This window comes from Muscardinus avellanarius (genome assembly GCF_963383645.1).
Source record: "Muscardinus avellanarius genome assembly, chromosome: 7".
Lineage (NCBI taxonomy): Eukaryota > Metazoa > Chordata > Mammalia > Rodentia > Gliridae > Muscardinus > Muscardinus avellanarius.
This window is the reverse complement of record NC_137793.1, coordinates 36,023,998-36,039,122: the sequence shown is the minus strand read 5'-3', so window position 1 is coordinate 36,039,122 and position 15,125 is coordinate 36,023,998. Positions and strand designations below refer to the sequence as shown.

The window sequence follows — 15,125 nt, the reverse complement described above, 5'->3', positions numbered from 1 at the left end:
TCAAATCCATATGGGATATTTACAAAACCTTTTTGCTCAGCCATAAACAAATATCAGAATATTTAATTGACCACAATGATGTTATGAAGTTGGAACTTAAAAACAAACTAAGAAAATGCCATGTACACATAAACAACTCATGAGTCATATACACACTGGAAACAAGATAATACATATAAAACTGTCAATGACAACACAGAAAACATTCATCAGAAACCCCTTCTTACTAGCCTTGGACTCTGGGAATGTGCAATGATACTGGGAGACGTTTGCAAATTGTATCTATACTGGATACTGGAAGGGTAGTGAATAATGCCTCATGATATGCAGGCATTGTTATGACTCACACTGATGGATATGCCGCCCTGACTCATTTAAACTTACTGAGTATGTAGCAATGTTTCATTACATATTTTCCTCAAACATATTAAATTATCTTCATTGGTGATATGAAAAACTTTTTTATGTGAGAGATCTTCAAATTTAAAAAATAATCATCACTGTTCTACAGTTTGTAAACCTCAAATCAGTCCTATAAAACATACTACTGGAAGAAACTAAGCTGCTGGTGAGAGGATGGAGTCAGCAAAAGGGGGTTAGGAAGAAGATCATAACTTTTTTCATAAATTCCATAATTAGTCTTCCATAATAACAGAAGGAGGCAGACAACCTATCTCCAGTCCTTTGAGTCAAAGCATACCAGCATAAGATACAGATCAGTGTAGTGTCTAATGGTTAAGGTCTACAGAGAGGTGAATTTCAAAGCAAACCAGTATGATTACTGCTCTTTTATTTGTGTCTAAAATTTTATGGTCCTTAGAAAGCACTGCATTAAAAACTTGTTATCATATGAAGAGTATTTTGAATAAAAAATAGGTACCTGATAGAAATAAAAGTTTTCCAGGATTACTAGCCCTAGGAACAAGAAATTATTGGGGATAAAGGCAGATGAAGGGCCATAAGACATCATTCTAACATTTGGTATGTGTTTAACTGTAGGGCTGATGTGCCGTAAGTAAGGAAACCAAGTCTATTCCCCCTCTAATCATTTCCCATCACCCTCACGACACTCCCTGAATGAGGTCTACAACAGTCTTATTTACAGCCACCCTGAGAAAGAGGAAGCAATTCATCTCCTCTGATTAAAATATAAATATATCTTGAAACAAAATAATGGTACACTTATCAGTGTGTGTTTCATCATTTGACATTTAGTCTAAACCTGATTTAAGAGAATAAGTGGTTAATCACATGATGTGATGAAATCCTGGTAAAAGCTGGGGATTGTATCCTGAAATAAATATGTCTCCTTTGCTTATTAAAAATTGCAGGGTTCAGCCAGAAAACACAGGGGAGGTTGGCCCAGGTCAGAACATGAGGAGTGACAGATGTTTGATAAATTGCAGCCATTGTCTCCCAACACTGGGTCCAGCATCCATGTGTCAGACGCTACAGGGCTTCAGCCTGGTTTCTCCGCAGATTATCATTATTTCTAAAAATACCTTCATATAAATTTACATTATTCAAGAGTAACTGAGCTAGTAGCAGTAAAAGAAACAGAATCACTGTGGCTCCCAGGTTTACGTCTTCCTTTTAAAACAGTAAAGTGTGCCGGGCGTGGTGGCGCACGCTTGTAATCCCTGTGCTTGGGAGGCTGAGACAGGAGGATCGCGCAGGTTTGAAGCCAGCCTCAACTACTCAGTGAGGCTCTCAGCAGCTTAGTGGGACCCTGTTTCCAAATAAAGTATAAAATAGGTCTGGGAGTAGAGAGCCCAGAGGTAGAAAAGCCCCTGGGTTCCACCTCCAGTACCACAAAATCAATCAATCAATCAATCAATCAATAAATGAACAGTAAAGTGTTAGCCAGGTGTGGTGGTGTACATCTGTAACCCCAGTATTTGGGAGGCTGGGACCAGATGATTACAGGTTCCAGGCTAGCCTCAGCAACTTAGCAAGGCCCTCAGCAACTGAGGGAGACCTTGTTTCCAAATAAAAAACAAGATAGTGCTGGGAGTATAGTTCAGAGGTAGAATGCCCCTGGGTTCAATCCCCAATATCTGTCTCTCTGCCCTCCCCTTCTCTCTCTCACAAATACACACAAAGTGAATTGTTTCTTCCTTGCTGTCTAACCTTTTTGGAAACTTTTTTCTCTTTTAATCAAAATTAGTGCAAGATGGTGGAGACATACATACACACATTATCTAATTACCATCTTGTACCCCATTAAGATGTATGACTACAATGCAGCAATAAAAATTTTAAAAAATTAGTATATCTCTTTTACCAGTCACTCTTCATGTGATTCTGACTAAAACTGTCTCCTCCTCCAGCTTTTAAACTTTTTTTTTTAAGGAATTTTGGGTTTTGCTTCAAGTGTTTTGCTGCAAGTACACACAAAACAACATATATTCAACACCCAGTGTTACACATACTATATATGCCACTGTTTTATATAATCATATAAATTTGGTTTTCTTAAAAAATTATATTGTGGCCAGCAATTTATGTCATTATATAATCATTTTCCTTTTTTGTCTTAAAAACATTCCCCCAACCCTGCCTGGCCCCCAAACACACACCACATCTCTGTTTTGCTCAGAAATCATAGGCTCATACCACCCAAAGGGTCAGCCTGGAACTCCTCAGTATGGTAGCTAATAACCTCAGCAAGGGAATCTTCATTTCAACCCACCTTTCTTCTATTTCCAGTCAGGCTCCTATTCAACTCTCCCTCAAACTCTCTGCACGTCTCCTAAACCCATGTAGCATCCCAGCAGCCATGGTCTCTATGCCCTTCTTGTTGGGCAAACTTGCATTCCCATTTTCTTTTCTTTTTCACCGTACTGGGGTTTGAACCCAGGGGCATTATAATAAAACACCAATCTATACCCTCAATCCTAATTTTTATCCTTTATTTTGAAACAAGGTCTCACTAAGCTGTGGAGAGCCTCACTGTGTATCCAAGGCTGGCCATGAACTTGCGGTCCTCCTGTTTCAGCCTTCCAAGTACCGGGATTAAAAATTTGTGCCACCACGCTTGGCCCAGTTGCCATTCTTAAAGATCCACAGTAGTCCATAACTCCTCAAAGATTCTAACTATAATAAGCAAGCCTTTAAAAAAAACTGATGGCATATAACCTAAAATTACTCAGGAATTCGCCACACACTGTCTAAACCTCTTATATACATTTTTTTTTTCAGGTTTCAGTTTCTTGAGAACAGGTGATGTTGTGCACTGAAACTTTGTAAACTTCAAAGAAATCCATTAAAACATTGTATCGAGATTAAAATGCTGTAAGAATTTCTAAATGCTTAATCTCATTTTCTAAACTTACTTTGCTGCTGACTGGCATTTCTGAGCCCCTGCTTGGGGCCTGAGCTTGCTCTGTGTGCACACGAGCAGCGGGCATGTTATCCTGCAAGCAGAACTGGCTCACTGCTGCTTGTCCATACATTATTCACCTACTGCTGGCTGCCTGTCTTCTTCTGTGCCAAATCACAACGGGAAAATTAGGTATGAATAAAGCCACATACAGTGAATTCCAAAATGACACACGGCTCATTAGGTAATGCTATTAAAATGCTTAAAAAAAAAGATTAGTAATGCTTCAACTCTTTTTAGAACTGACATACGTTAGTGTTCTATGTTTAGAAAGCTCTTTTCTGAATCACTAAACACTTGATTAACACTCTAGAAAATATTAAATCAGGAATTTGTCTTTTGTCTGTAGGATGCGATGAGAGGGCAGAACTTTCTGACTGGAGTATTAAAAGTCCTAGTTAAACTCTTCCTGCCATGTGAAACTGTATTGTTACATTTAAAACAAAAAAGGGTCAACTTATTGATGCTTTATCATGTGGTACGGACTTAGGATATTTGTATTAACTAAGGCCACATGCAGCCTACACTCATCTCGGAGTAAAGCTGTACACAACACATAGTTTCAGGCTAAGAAAAGCTTTGCAATCACCCAACACATTCAATAGTAGTATATACAGCGTATAGTTACAGAGCAAATCCCACAGAAATTTCCATGACATATAATTCAAAATAAAGTCAATCTAAAAAAAATACAGACTCAGAGTTTTTTTTTTTTTTCTGGAAAATCAAAGACAAAGCCCTTTTACACATTAAAATGTGAGATTTATTTTTTTTTCACATGTAAAAAATATACTTAGTCCAAATGTAACAAAGTTTTGAAAAAAGTTTTTAAACGGCTTAATTTTAACATCGGCTTTCTAATCTCTGAGAATCATTCTCTTATTTAGGGGCCTTCGCTCTGATCCCAGGGGACTGTGCTGACACTTAAGTGACCGGGGCTTCCGGTCAGGCAGAGCTCAGCCTCTGGGGCTAAGCTGGCTCTCTCCTTCTAAGCACCCAGGACCATAACTCAGGCCCAACAGGATGCCGAACAATGCATGTGGTTATCAGCAGGCAGGAAGTTCTTTCATCTAATCCTGCTCATTCATTTGTTGGTTTTCCTATTCCTGCAGAAAAGACTTACTGAGCACAGAATTTGTGCAAGTTACTGCATGAGGCCAGAGTCTATGGAGCTGCACGAGGCAGGACACGGTCTGGCGCCCAGGTGGACCGGTGGGTAAGGCACAGGTACCTGTGACAGTGCAGTTAATACTGGATGAGGGAAGTGGAAAACATACAGGAGAGGCTGATTAATTTTGCCCAAGAAGATAATATGGATCTGGTAGGAATGCCTACGAAAAGAAAATGAAGCCTGAGTGGCGACTTAAAGAATAAATTGGAAGGTTATGAACACAGAAGGGGAGTCAAGATGCTTCAGGTCAAGGAGTAGTGGGGGTGAACGTCCACAGAGCGTAGTCCTGTAGAGCAACCGGAAGGTGTGAGTGTGAGGTGTGAGGACTTAGAGACGAGTCCAGAATACAGGGGGCCTGATCTTAAAGGTCTTGAGGGTCCAGGTGAAGACTTAGGATTTTATGTTTATAAAAGCAAGAGCCCAAACAGCCTATCCTAATTTAATCATAAAGCAAAGATCTTATTTAAAAAAAAAAATCTCAGTAAGTCTTAGGTCTAGTACAGACATGCTCTTCTTTTTCTTCTAATAATAATTACGATGATGATGATGAATAAATATTTTATTGTACACTTACTAAAAGAAACTCCAGTAGGAAGAGATCAGCAGCCTGCCTGAGGCCTCATAGTCCTGAGATGAGAGTGATAGCCAACACCTTCCACCTGGTGAGAGCCCTTGCTTTTGCTATTTCTAGCATTGTTTCTTCTATCACTGTTGTTACTATTCTTCCACTATTACTTATAATGATAATGTGGCATTCTGAAGGCAGAACTTAACGACTCCCGTGTTGACTGTTGGATGGCCACATCTAGCACAGTGCTTGCCATGTCAGTACTCAAATGAATTTAGGCCACAGCCCTTTCATTGGTGGCGTGGAGCTTCTAGTGAAACAAACAAGCCCATTCTCTGGGTACTGAATACATTTCTCTAATTCCTGCACTGTGTGAATCTCTCATTTATTTATTTATTTATTTACTTATTTATTTATGTGTGTGTTTTACTGGGGATTGATCTCAAGAGTATGTGTTCTGTTTCTGAGCTACACCTCCCAGTCCTATTTTATTTTTATTTTCAAACAGGGTCTTGCTCAGTTACTGAAGCTGGTCTCAATCCCAGGACTCTCCTGTCTGAGGCCCCTGTGATCCTTCCTCTCCCTGTGGATTATAGACATGCATGACCACACCCTACTCACTACATGAATCTTACTAACACACCCCTACATAGAACTCTGCATATCTCTCTCTCTCTCTCTTTCTCTCTCTCTCTCTCTCTCTTTCTCTCTCTCTCTCTCTCTCTCTCTCTCTCTCTCTCTCTCTCTCTCTCTCGTTATTGTAAACTTAAAATTGGGATTGACCAAGCTTAGTGATGAAGAGAAGAAATGTGGGGGTAGACTGCTGTGCCATGATCATACATCTAAGGACATTTCATAATTCCTTTGTTCATAGTAAGACTATACTCTAGGCCTAGCTCAGTGGTCGATGACCTACACTGTGACTGAGAAGCAGTTTCATTTTTCTAGACAAAGGAGAACACACAAATATCTTTGGCTTTGTGTGTGCTTAAAATACAAAATTAAAGGTGTCCATTTATTTTTGTAGTAACCATTTTTGCTAGAATAAATAAGCACCAAGTAAGTAAGATGCTGCCTATATTCATGATTCATGCCAACAAACGAAGCTTTAATTACCATGTTCTTTCTCCTGAAGTAGATTTTTAAAAACCTTTCTCATTCATTTATGTCTACACTTCAGGCAAGAAGCAATATTTTGAGGAAGTCTTTTATTTCCCCAAATTATTTAGATTACATAAAACAAACCCAAATGGCTTCTGAAACTGAAGCCTTTGCAAAGGGTACCTGGTCTCTTGGCTTCTCTTTGAGCTCCTTTCCCCATGGTTTTAAAATTGTCGCCACCCTCACACCTGCTCAGGCATTCCGTCAACAGAAAGGGGCAGCGTATTGTGCCTTTGGAATGTGAGGCTTACCGATGCACCGAGAGCCATCTGTCGAGGTCACATATCCACGTGGACAAACACAAAAATAGCTTCCCACGGTGTTGGAGCATTCGCCAGTTTCACATATCCCAGGAACGATGCTGCACTCGTCAATGTCTAATCAAGGGGAAGGAGGAGAAGATAATTGAGAAAGGCCTTCGAGGAGTAAGAGGATTTTTTTTAAGAGCATGAGAGCATTCGTGGTTGATTAGGTCAGATCATATAACCTTGCAGATACTCTTGTTTCAGGCCCTAAAGACATTCTCACAGATATCTATGGGAACTGAGAAGAAAGTAAACTCCCATGGCAGTAAAACAAAGCCAACGAAAGCAAAACCCTACACCCCTTTTCTCCCCCCAAATGCAATTTAAATTGGAAATAAGTAAAGATGTCAATGTTTTAGTTTCCATTCTACATCAACTAGGGAATTATCCTACTAAAGGCTTTTAAATCACACACACAGCTACATTTTAAAATATGGAATGATCGCATTTGAAAATATATAGCCAATGTTCACATTGATTATTTGAACCGATGGAGAGTAGCTAGTAATTTTTTTCCTATTTGGCTTTAGTATGTGTTTTTGTATTTATATTTGAATAGGGTATATTTGACATTCTTGGAATAACTTCAATCTAAAAGAATACAGAATCATGGCAAAGGGAAAACTTGGGAGAACTGGGAAGGGTCCAGTTTTCCTATTGTACTCCCTGCACTTACCTTTCAGCTTATTCAATGGTGGATCCAGAGGATAGTCTATTCCCTTTCACATTAATGAAAGATCTGCTTTCTTTTAGAATTTCTCTAAAGCAGAAAACCTGACCATTTATGTAAGCCTTTTAATCCAGTGAGAAGAGAGAGGTGGAAAGTCAGAAAAGCTGCTTTTAGATACACTGAGAGCTAATTGCTAATATACTTAAAAGAAAACGAACCATTGTAAGGAAAATCCAACCTGGGCTGACTAATTGTTGGCAGTCTTTTTTTAGGAACCAAAATTGGTAAAAACCAGAATAAAGGGAAAAATTATAAATACAATAAACATAGATAATTACTTAAAAGTCAAAGTTTCTTTTCTTCTTTAGTTGAATATATTTTTTTAGAATATATAAATTTAAAAGGCAGGAAAAAATAATTACATTCGTATTAAAAATGTAAGAAAACCCTTTTTCTTTTGGTGGTACTGGGGTTCCTGGAAACCCTTCTACCTCCAGGCTACACTCCCAAACACCTATTTTTTATATTTTTATTTTGAAACATGGTCTCTTAAGCCAGCGAGGCTGGCTTTGAACCTGCGTGATCCTCCTGTCTCCGCCTCCCAAGCGCAGGGATTACAAACGTGCGCCACCACGCCTGGCTAAGGAAAACCTTTTTAAACCCCACAAAAAATAGGAGCCAGGCATGATGGTGTATGCCCGTAACCCTACTACTTGGGAAGACTAGACAGGAGGGTTGAATATCTGAGACCAGCCTCAGCAACTTAGTGAGACTCTCAGCAACCTAGTGAGATGCTGCCTCAAAACAACAACAACAAAACAAACAGGGCTGGGTGTGTAGTTCAGAGGTATTCTGCCCCTGGTTTCAATCCCCAGTATTGTTTAAAAAAAGGGGGGGGGCAACAATGCCTTTTGTACATTTCTCTATTGGTCTATTTTTTCCCATGTATTCTGACAAGTCACTTTTCCTACAAGCTGTGAACTATGTGCTTGTGTGTCTTCTTGGCTTTTTTTTTTAAGTTACTAGATTGATACATTCTCTGAAACAATATCTTCATTTGAGGGGTAACAGTTAGCAGTTAAAGTCAGAGAGTGCAAATCACCATGTACCAATTCCTCAAGAGATTTAAGGATTCTAACATAAACTGACTACAGGAGGAGCTAATATATAATGTGGTGGAAAAGTTACCATCAGGCTTAATCCAACAAAACAAAACGTGTGCAAAATTAGGACTTGTTACATGCTATGTGGCTAGCTTAGTGCAGTGGATCTTAATGCAACTGGGCAGAGATTCAGCAGAGATGAAACCAGAACAGCTATGTTGTATTCATCAAATTCACTGATCAATCACCTCAGGATAAGAAAAGCAGAGAGACAGATGGACTGATAAGCATAGATCCCCAATACCACAAAAGTGAATGACCAAAACTCAACCTATTATTCTTTTAATATGCAATATTATACCAATTATCTAGGAGTTTGTGGAGCTTGGGATTAATGCAAATTCCTAAAAATGAGAATGCAAGTCCTTTATTTAAGTGCTAACTTTTATTTTTCAGGCATTTTCTTTCATAATAAAGAACTTCTTTGTGCCCTAGTTCTAAATTCCCTCCTTGACAACTAAAGAGTAGAAAATTAAAAGATGTTTGACATTTTTTCTTTTCTGGGGAAAAATATATGGAACATAAAAGACCACGACATGAAATGGTAATAAATTTGTGGTTTTTTCTGCTAAATATTTTATTGTACAAAATCTGTACATATTTCAGATGTACATATATGTACAGAATCATGTACATATTCCTTAACATTAGAAAAAACTTTTAAAGGTTAGCTTCAAATAATTGAATATAAAGGAAGTATTTAAGGATCCTGTATAAAAATTAGGAATGTTTTTCTATTATTTTATGGGTAGATGCCCCTCAAATTTTAGAATGAAAAAAGTTGGTGCTTTAAAATAAACTGACCAAAACACCCTACATTTCAGTGTAGTCATGCTAATATTTCTCCGTTAACTTAAATTTTAGCATTAACATTTACATTCAGAAGAATAAATGCATGTAAATTTTATTAGTTCTTCAAATATCATAATCATATTTGAAAGTATCTTCATAAACATATGCATCATTACAAATATGAAGCATCTATTTTCTGAGTATAAATGAGTATTCCTAAAAGTGGCAAGTCCATTCACTGGAAAAGGTGATGTCTTAGCCATGGAATTAGTTTTTATCTGTGTTCTGCACACCTCATATGCTTCAACCCTCTTCCTCTTCAAATTTTTTTTGAAATTTTAGCAGTTTGGAGCTTTGATCTACAAATATCAGAAAAGCAGATCCAAAGTGATACAATACAAAAATGTAGTAGCTTTCACGCATGGAAGTTCAAAAGCAGCATGGCCTTCAGGATTGGTTGAAACTAATGCGCCCTGCTCAGTTTCTCTGGTATTTCCTCTGAGGTGTCTTCCTCTGTGTCCTGAGATGGCTTTCCTTGATGGGGACGAAAGACCATAGTAAGTTGGGAAAGAGCTTTAATTGAGTCATCTAGTGGAAGAGAGGTGTCTCTCCAGTGGCTTTCTCCTAAGAAGGAAAAAACAAAACAACTCTTTTCTCTTAATCCCCCAGGGAATGTTCCTTTTCATCCCAGTGTCTTGAATTGGGCACACGTCAATTTGTGAATGACTGCTCAGCCAGGACACTGTGTGGCTTGGCTCTGTCCTGGAGCCCTGAACTAATTCTGGAGGCAAGTGGAACACAGTTAGCTTTAGACTATTAACAACAAAATCAGCATGGGGGAGTGAATCTGAAAACACGGCACAGTTGAAGAAAGCAAAGTGTATTAGAACGTTTGGGAAACTGTTGGACAGTAAATTTAGCTAGTTAAGCATATGCCAAATCCTGATCTGTTCCAAAGATCTTGGCTTTTATTCTGAAGGAGGTAGATACTGTCTAGGAAGGAATTTAAATTGAACAAGGGAGTATTACATAAGCAAATCAGTATCTTAGTAAAAATACAATTCCCATGTTTCATGTGGATAGTCCAGTGGTAAGAGTCTGACGTTAGACTTCCTGATGAGGAGAACACACACTGAAGAAACAATTAGGAGAAATCAATAGGACTTTGTCACAAGAGAGATATCTCAGACTTCTAGCTTGATTGACAAGGCTATTAACAGAGTTTTGGACATTGTGAACTTGAGATTTTAGAGGAAAACAGGCAAAAATTCTGATCTATGTAGCTAAAAATCAGGTCTGAAACGCAGCAAAGGAGTAATTCCTGAAGCTGGGCCTTTGTGCTTTTTCCCCTAAGTATATGGGTTGCATTTGACACTAGTAATGGATGCGCTTTCCAAAGATGATACATGCATGAAAAGAGGTGAATTTAAGGACGGATCATGACAGCCATCAAGTCTGGGGGAAAGTCAGAAAAGAAAAAAAAAGCACAGGTGACTGGGGAGGGAAGGCCAGGCAGCTAAGAGGAAGGGCATGATGTGCAGAAGCTATGGGAGAGCGCTGCACAAAGGAGAGGGTTGTCACGTGGGCAAAGAAAGGGCAAAGGCAGAGGTCTGCAAAGAGTTTGCTGACTGAAGAATCTGAGCACAGGGTTTTTTTGTTTTTGTTTTTGTTTTTTGATGGTACTGGGGATGGAACCCTTCTACCTCCGGGCTACACTCCCAGACCTATTTTTTTATATTTTATTTGGAAACAGGGTCTCTTAAGCCAGCGAGGCTGGCTTTGAACCTGCGCGATCCTCCTTTCTCCGCCTCCCAAGCATGGCGATTACAGGCGTGCGTCACCACGCCCGGCTGAGCACAGATTTTTAGAAAAAGAAAACAAGATCTAAACAAAACCACCTGACAGATTTCTGACTGCCAAACCACAGAACCTCCTATTTCTTAACCACCATTTACATTTATTTTAACTCCTGCCCTAAGCAGGACATAAGGAATAATTTGGCAAGTAATGTGATCCTGATATCGCTGATTTCTGATGACACTGTCCTACAGGTGCGGTCAATTCCCACAGAATTGACACAGAAGATAAAGGCACCTATGTTACCTGAATATAGTACAAATAAAGCAAGAAATTTTGTTTTAAAAAGTGTCTAAGAATACTTCCCTTCTATCAATGCCAAGGAAGTATACATAAAAGTTCTATTACGTATATTTTTGGTATGGGGAAGAATATTTTGACTACACATTGAACTTTTATTTATTAATATATAGTTTTCAACTTGGAAAAACTCATGACTATAGTGTTAAATGTAATAAATTGTTCCTTATTTCAAGCTCTTCTAAGGACAACAGACAATACTGATATGATAATAAGTTGTAATGTAAAACTGGTGTTTTCTTTCCCCTTTTCAGATTTTAAAAGCATGATGTGTGTCAACTGTATTCAATATGTTGTTGTATATTTATAGAGCTTTACTGAGATGTAACTTAGATACTATACAATTCATCACTTAGAATGTGAAATTCAATTACTTGGGGCACATTTATAGGATTGTGCAGCCCTTACTAAGGTCTAACTTTAGAACATTTTCATCCCCAAAGAAATTCCACATCATTAGTAATCATTCTTCATATCCCCTCTACGCCCCAGGCAACCACTAATCATATTGGCCCAAAGTCTAAAAGGCCTCATGTGCTATTGGAAAGCAGTGTTTGTCCAAAATAGTATTTATTTTTAATTTTATGACTATTACTTTAGAAACTTTATTTAATATTTGTAAAGCTGTCGGTCATTGCTTTGGCTGTCAATGCAGCAGGCTTTTGTGTCCTGCTTTTCCTCTGGTAGGGCTAGGCATTGTTTTACTGATCATCAAGATTGCTTATGAAAGCCTACAAACTCAGCTTTTAAGAGAAAGGATTTTCACACTGGCTTTTCTAGCTAGTGATGCTCTGCTTTTCTGATGACACACATGTCTATATTTCTTTATGGTAAAACTAAAAAACTCTAGTTGTGGTCTGCTTAATATTGCCATAACACCTTCTACGCTTAAGGTAGGAATTGTGAGTTTTGAATGATTAGTTAACCTACCACAATAAAAAAAATTTGCTAATAATATGCTAACTTGACTATATATTGAGATGGTCTTCAGAGCTGATAGAACAGCATTTTAAAATAGAAGAGGTGGACCTTGAGAGCGTGTTTGGAGGTTCTAGCAGGGGAGCGCAGCTACTCGTATACCGTTGACCGAAGACCGGTCCTCCTCTATTCGGGGAAGGTCGTCCTCTTCGACCGAGGTCTGGGAGTGTAGCCCGGAGGTAGAAGGGCTTCCAGAAACCCCAGTACCACAAAAAAAAAAAAAAAAAAAAAGAAGAAGAGGTGGCTGGGCATGGTGGTGCATGCCTGTAATCCCAGTACTTTGGAGGCTGAGATAGGAGGATTGCAGGTTTGAGGATAGTCTCAGCAATAAGAGAGGACCTCAGCAATCTAGGGAGACCCTGTTTAAAAAAAAAAAATTGAAAAGGGCAGGTATGTGTGGCTCAGAGGTAGAATACCCTGGGTTCAATCTCCAGGACAACCTCTACACACACACACACACACACACACACACACACACACACACACACCCACCAGGTGGAAAATTACATTGTGCTTAATGACTGAGCTTTTAAATCAATAGTGCCTTAAGATCACATTTATCAAGTGTGTATTCACACATTTACTCAAATCAAGGGACTGAGTTCTTGGTGTATTTTGAAAATCTTTTGTTGTTATTTTTAGAAAAAAAACTAGCTCGATAGTGCATTGTTTTGTAGGTTTTCTCATTTTTTTCTTAATATGCTGTCATGTGTATGCGATTACTTTTCAAAATCCATCATGACTTGAAATGTAAGACAAATCAAATGTCATCCTTGGAACCTGTGAATATGCTGTTTTACATAATCAAAGGGGCGTATGATCAGTAATCAACTGATCTTTTTTATTCTGTGTGTATGTATGGTACTATGGATTAAACTCAGGGGTATTCTGTCTCTGAGCTACACCCCCAGCCCTATTTCATATTTCTCTCTTTTCTTTTTTTTTGGTACTAGAAATGGAACCCAGGGCATTCTACCTCTGAACTACATCCCCAGCCCTACTGTTTTATTTTTTATTTTGAAAAAGGGTTTCGCTGGCTTGCAAAGGGCCTTACTCGGCTGTCTACGAACTGCGTTCCTCCTATCTTAATCTCCCAAATGCTGGGATTGCAAGTGTGCACCACCATACCCAGTCATATTTTTCATTTTGAAATAGGGTCTAAGCGGTTGAGGCTGGCTTTGAAACTGTGATCCTACTGTTTCAGCTTCCCAAGTACTGGGATTATAGGTATGGACCATTATGTCTGGCTTCAACTGATCTTAAGATGGGGAGATGACCCTAGATTATCTGGTACTGTCTCTAATATAAGCACAAATGCCATATTCAGAGGAAGATATGAAGATGGTGCACTGCTTGCTTTAAAGATGAAAGGGGCCACTAAAAAATAAAGGCCACTGCTGGAAGCTGGAAAGGGCAGAGATAAGGATTTTCCCTTAGACACTTCAGGAGGCACCCAAGATTGCTGATAAGTTTATTTCAGCCCAGTGAAACCCCATTTATGACTTCATATTTTTAGAGATGCAAGATAATAAACGGTGTTATTTTAAGCTGCTAAGTCTACAGTAACAAATTCTAGCAGCAACAGAAAACCAGTCCATTAAGGAAGGATATAGCAGAAGAAACAGAGTAGTCAAGAGCAGCACGTGCCATCAGGGATTCTAGAGAACAAAGGCAATGTTACAGAAGTACAGTCCGTCAGTAAGTGGTAAGAGAGACTTGAGGTCTCTGGGAGCAAATAAGCTTTTAGGAAACTTTACAGTAAGGGATGTCACAGAGGGACAGCATAGTGAAAGGTGAGTAAGATGAAGGGAAGCTGTGTCTAAGTGCTTTGGGATAGACTTGGCTGTAGATAAACAGGAAGAATCAGGAAAGATGGAACTAATAATGAGGGCTCAAAGCTGCACAGGGAGGTGCTGGAATCAGGTGCTGAGCTGGAACATTTGTTTCTAGAAAAATGGGAAGATACTTCACCAGAGGCAAGAAAAATAGAAAAGGAGGATGTAATAATATGGAAATCAGAGGTTGAGTAAATGCATGTTTTCCATAGTGTAAAATAGAGGAGAGCTGGTACAAGAGTTTAATATGCTTGAGAATCACCTGGACAGCATGCTCAACATGCCAACATGCAAAAAGAGGGAGAAAATTTAAAAAGGACCTAGCTGGCTTAAAAGGTAAAACAAATATTTCCTTGGACCAGAAGTAAGATGGCAGAGTGGTCAACTGAGCTGAGACTACAGATCAGCTGCACTCCTTCCCAGGAGCCAGCAGTGGCAGCCAGGAGACCAGGGCTCCATCTGATGACGATGACGGTGCGATCAACACTGTGGCGGGAGCAGCCGGGAGAGAAGGAAGGACTTCATGGGAAAGTGACTTTGAAACTGAAACAGATACGCAGTCTAGGAGGATGAATCAGAATATCAACTTCCAGGGAGAGCAAAGAACCTCCACAAAGACAAGGCAAGAGCAAGTCACTTAATGAACTAAGGAAATGTTAGTGTTTCTGCATCAGAGTGTATGGAAAAAAGTGAGGTGAGGGGGGTGAGCAGGGGATCACCACAAAGCAACTTCATTTTGAGAACCAGGGAGTAAGAGGAGCAAATTTATAATCTAGAGAGATCCCTGTGGCAGCAATGTGGAGAAAGGGCTGCAGAGGAAGAGGAGGGAATGGGGGGCTCCAAGAAAGCTGTCTCAGTCAAGAGGAGACACAGCAATGATAACGGTAGAGAAGTAGAGGAACTCAAAACCAAGTAAAGGAGTGGAATTCACTCGAATGTCCTG

At 39.2% G+C, this 15,125-nt stretch overlaps 1 protein-coding gene across 1 annotated transcript in view; it reads right to left on the bottom strand.

The window, feature by feature from the left end:
- Positions 1-15,125, bottom strand: part of FBN2 (fibrillin 2) — a gene marked incomplete at both ends in the record, with an annotated part of 232,315 nt that overhangs the window by 122,577 nt on the left and 94,613 nt on the right. The window contains one exon of the mRNA XM_080698411.1: positions 6,534-6,659. Within this exon, the coding sequence (XP_080554537.1) occupies positions 6,534-6,659 (126 nt within the window). The remainder of the gene's footprint in view (positions 1-6,533; positions 6,660-15,125) is intronic.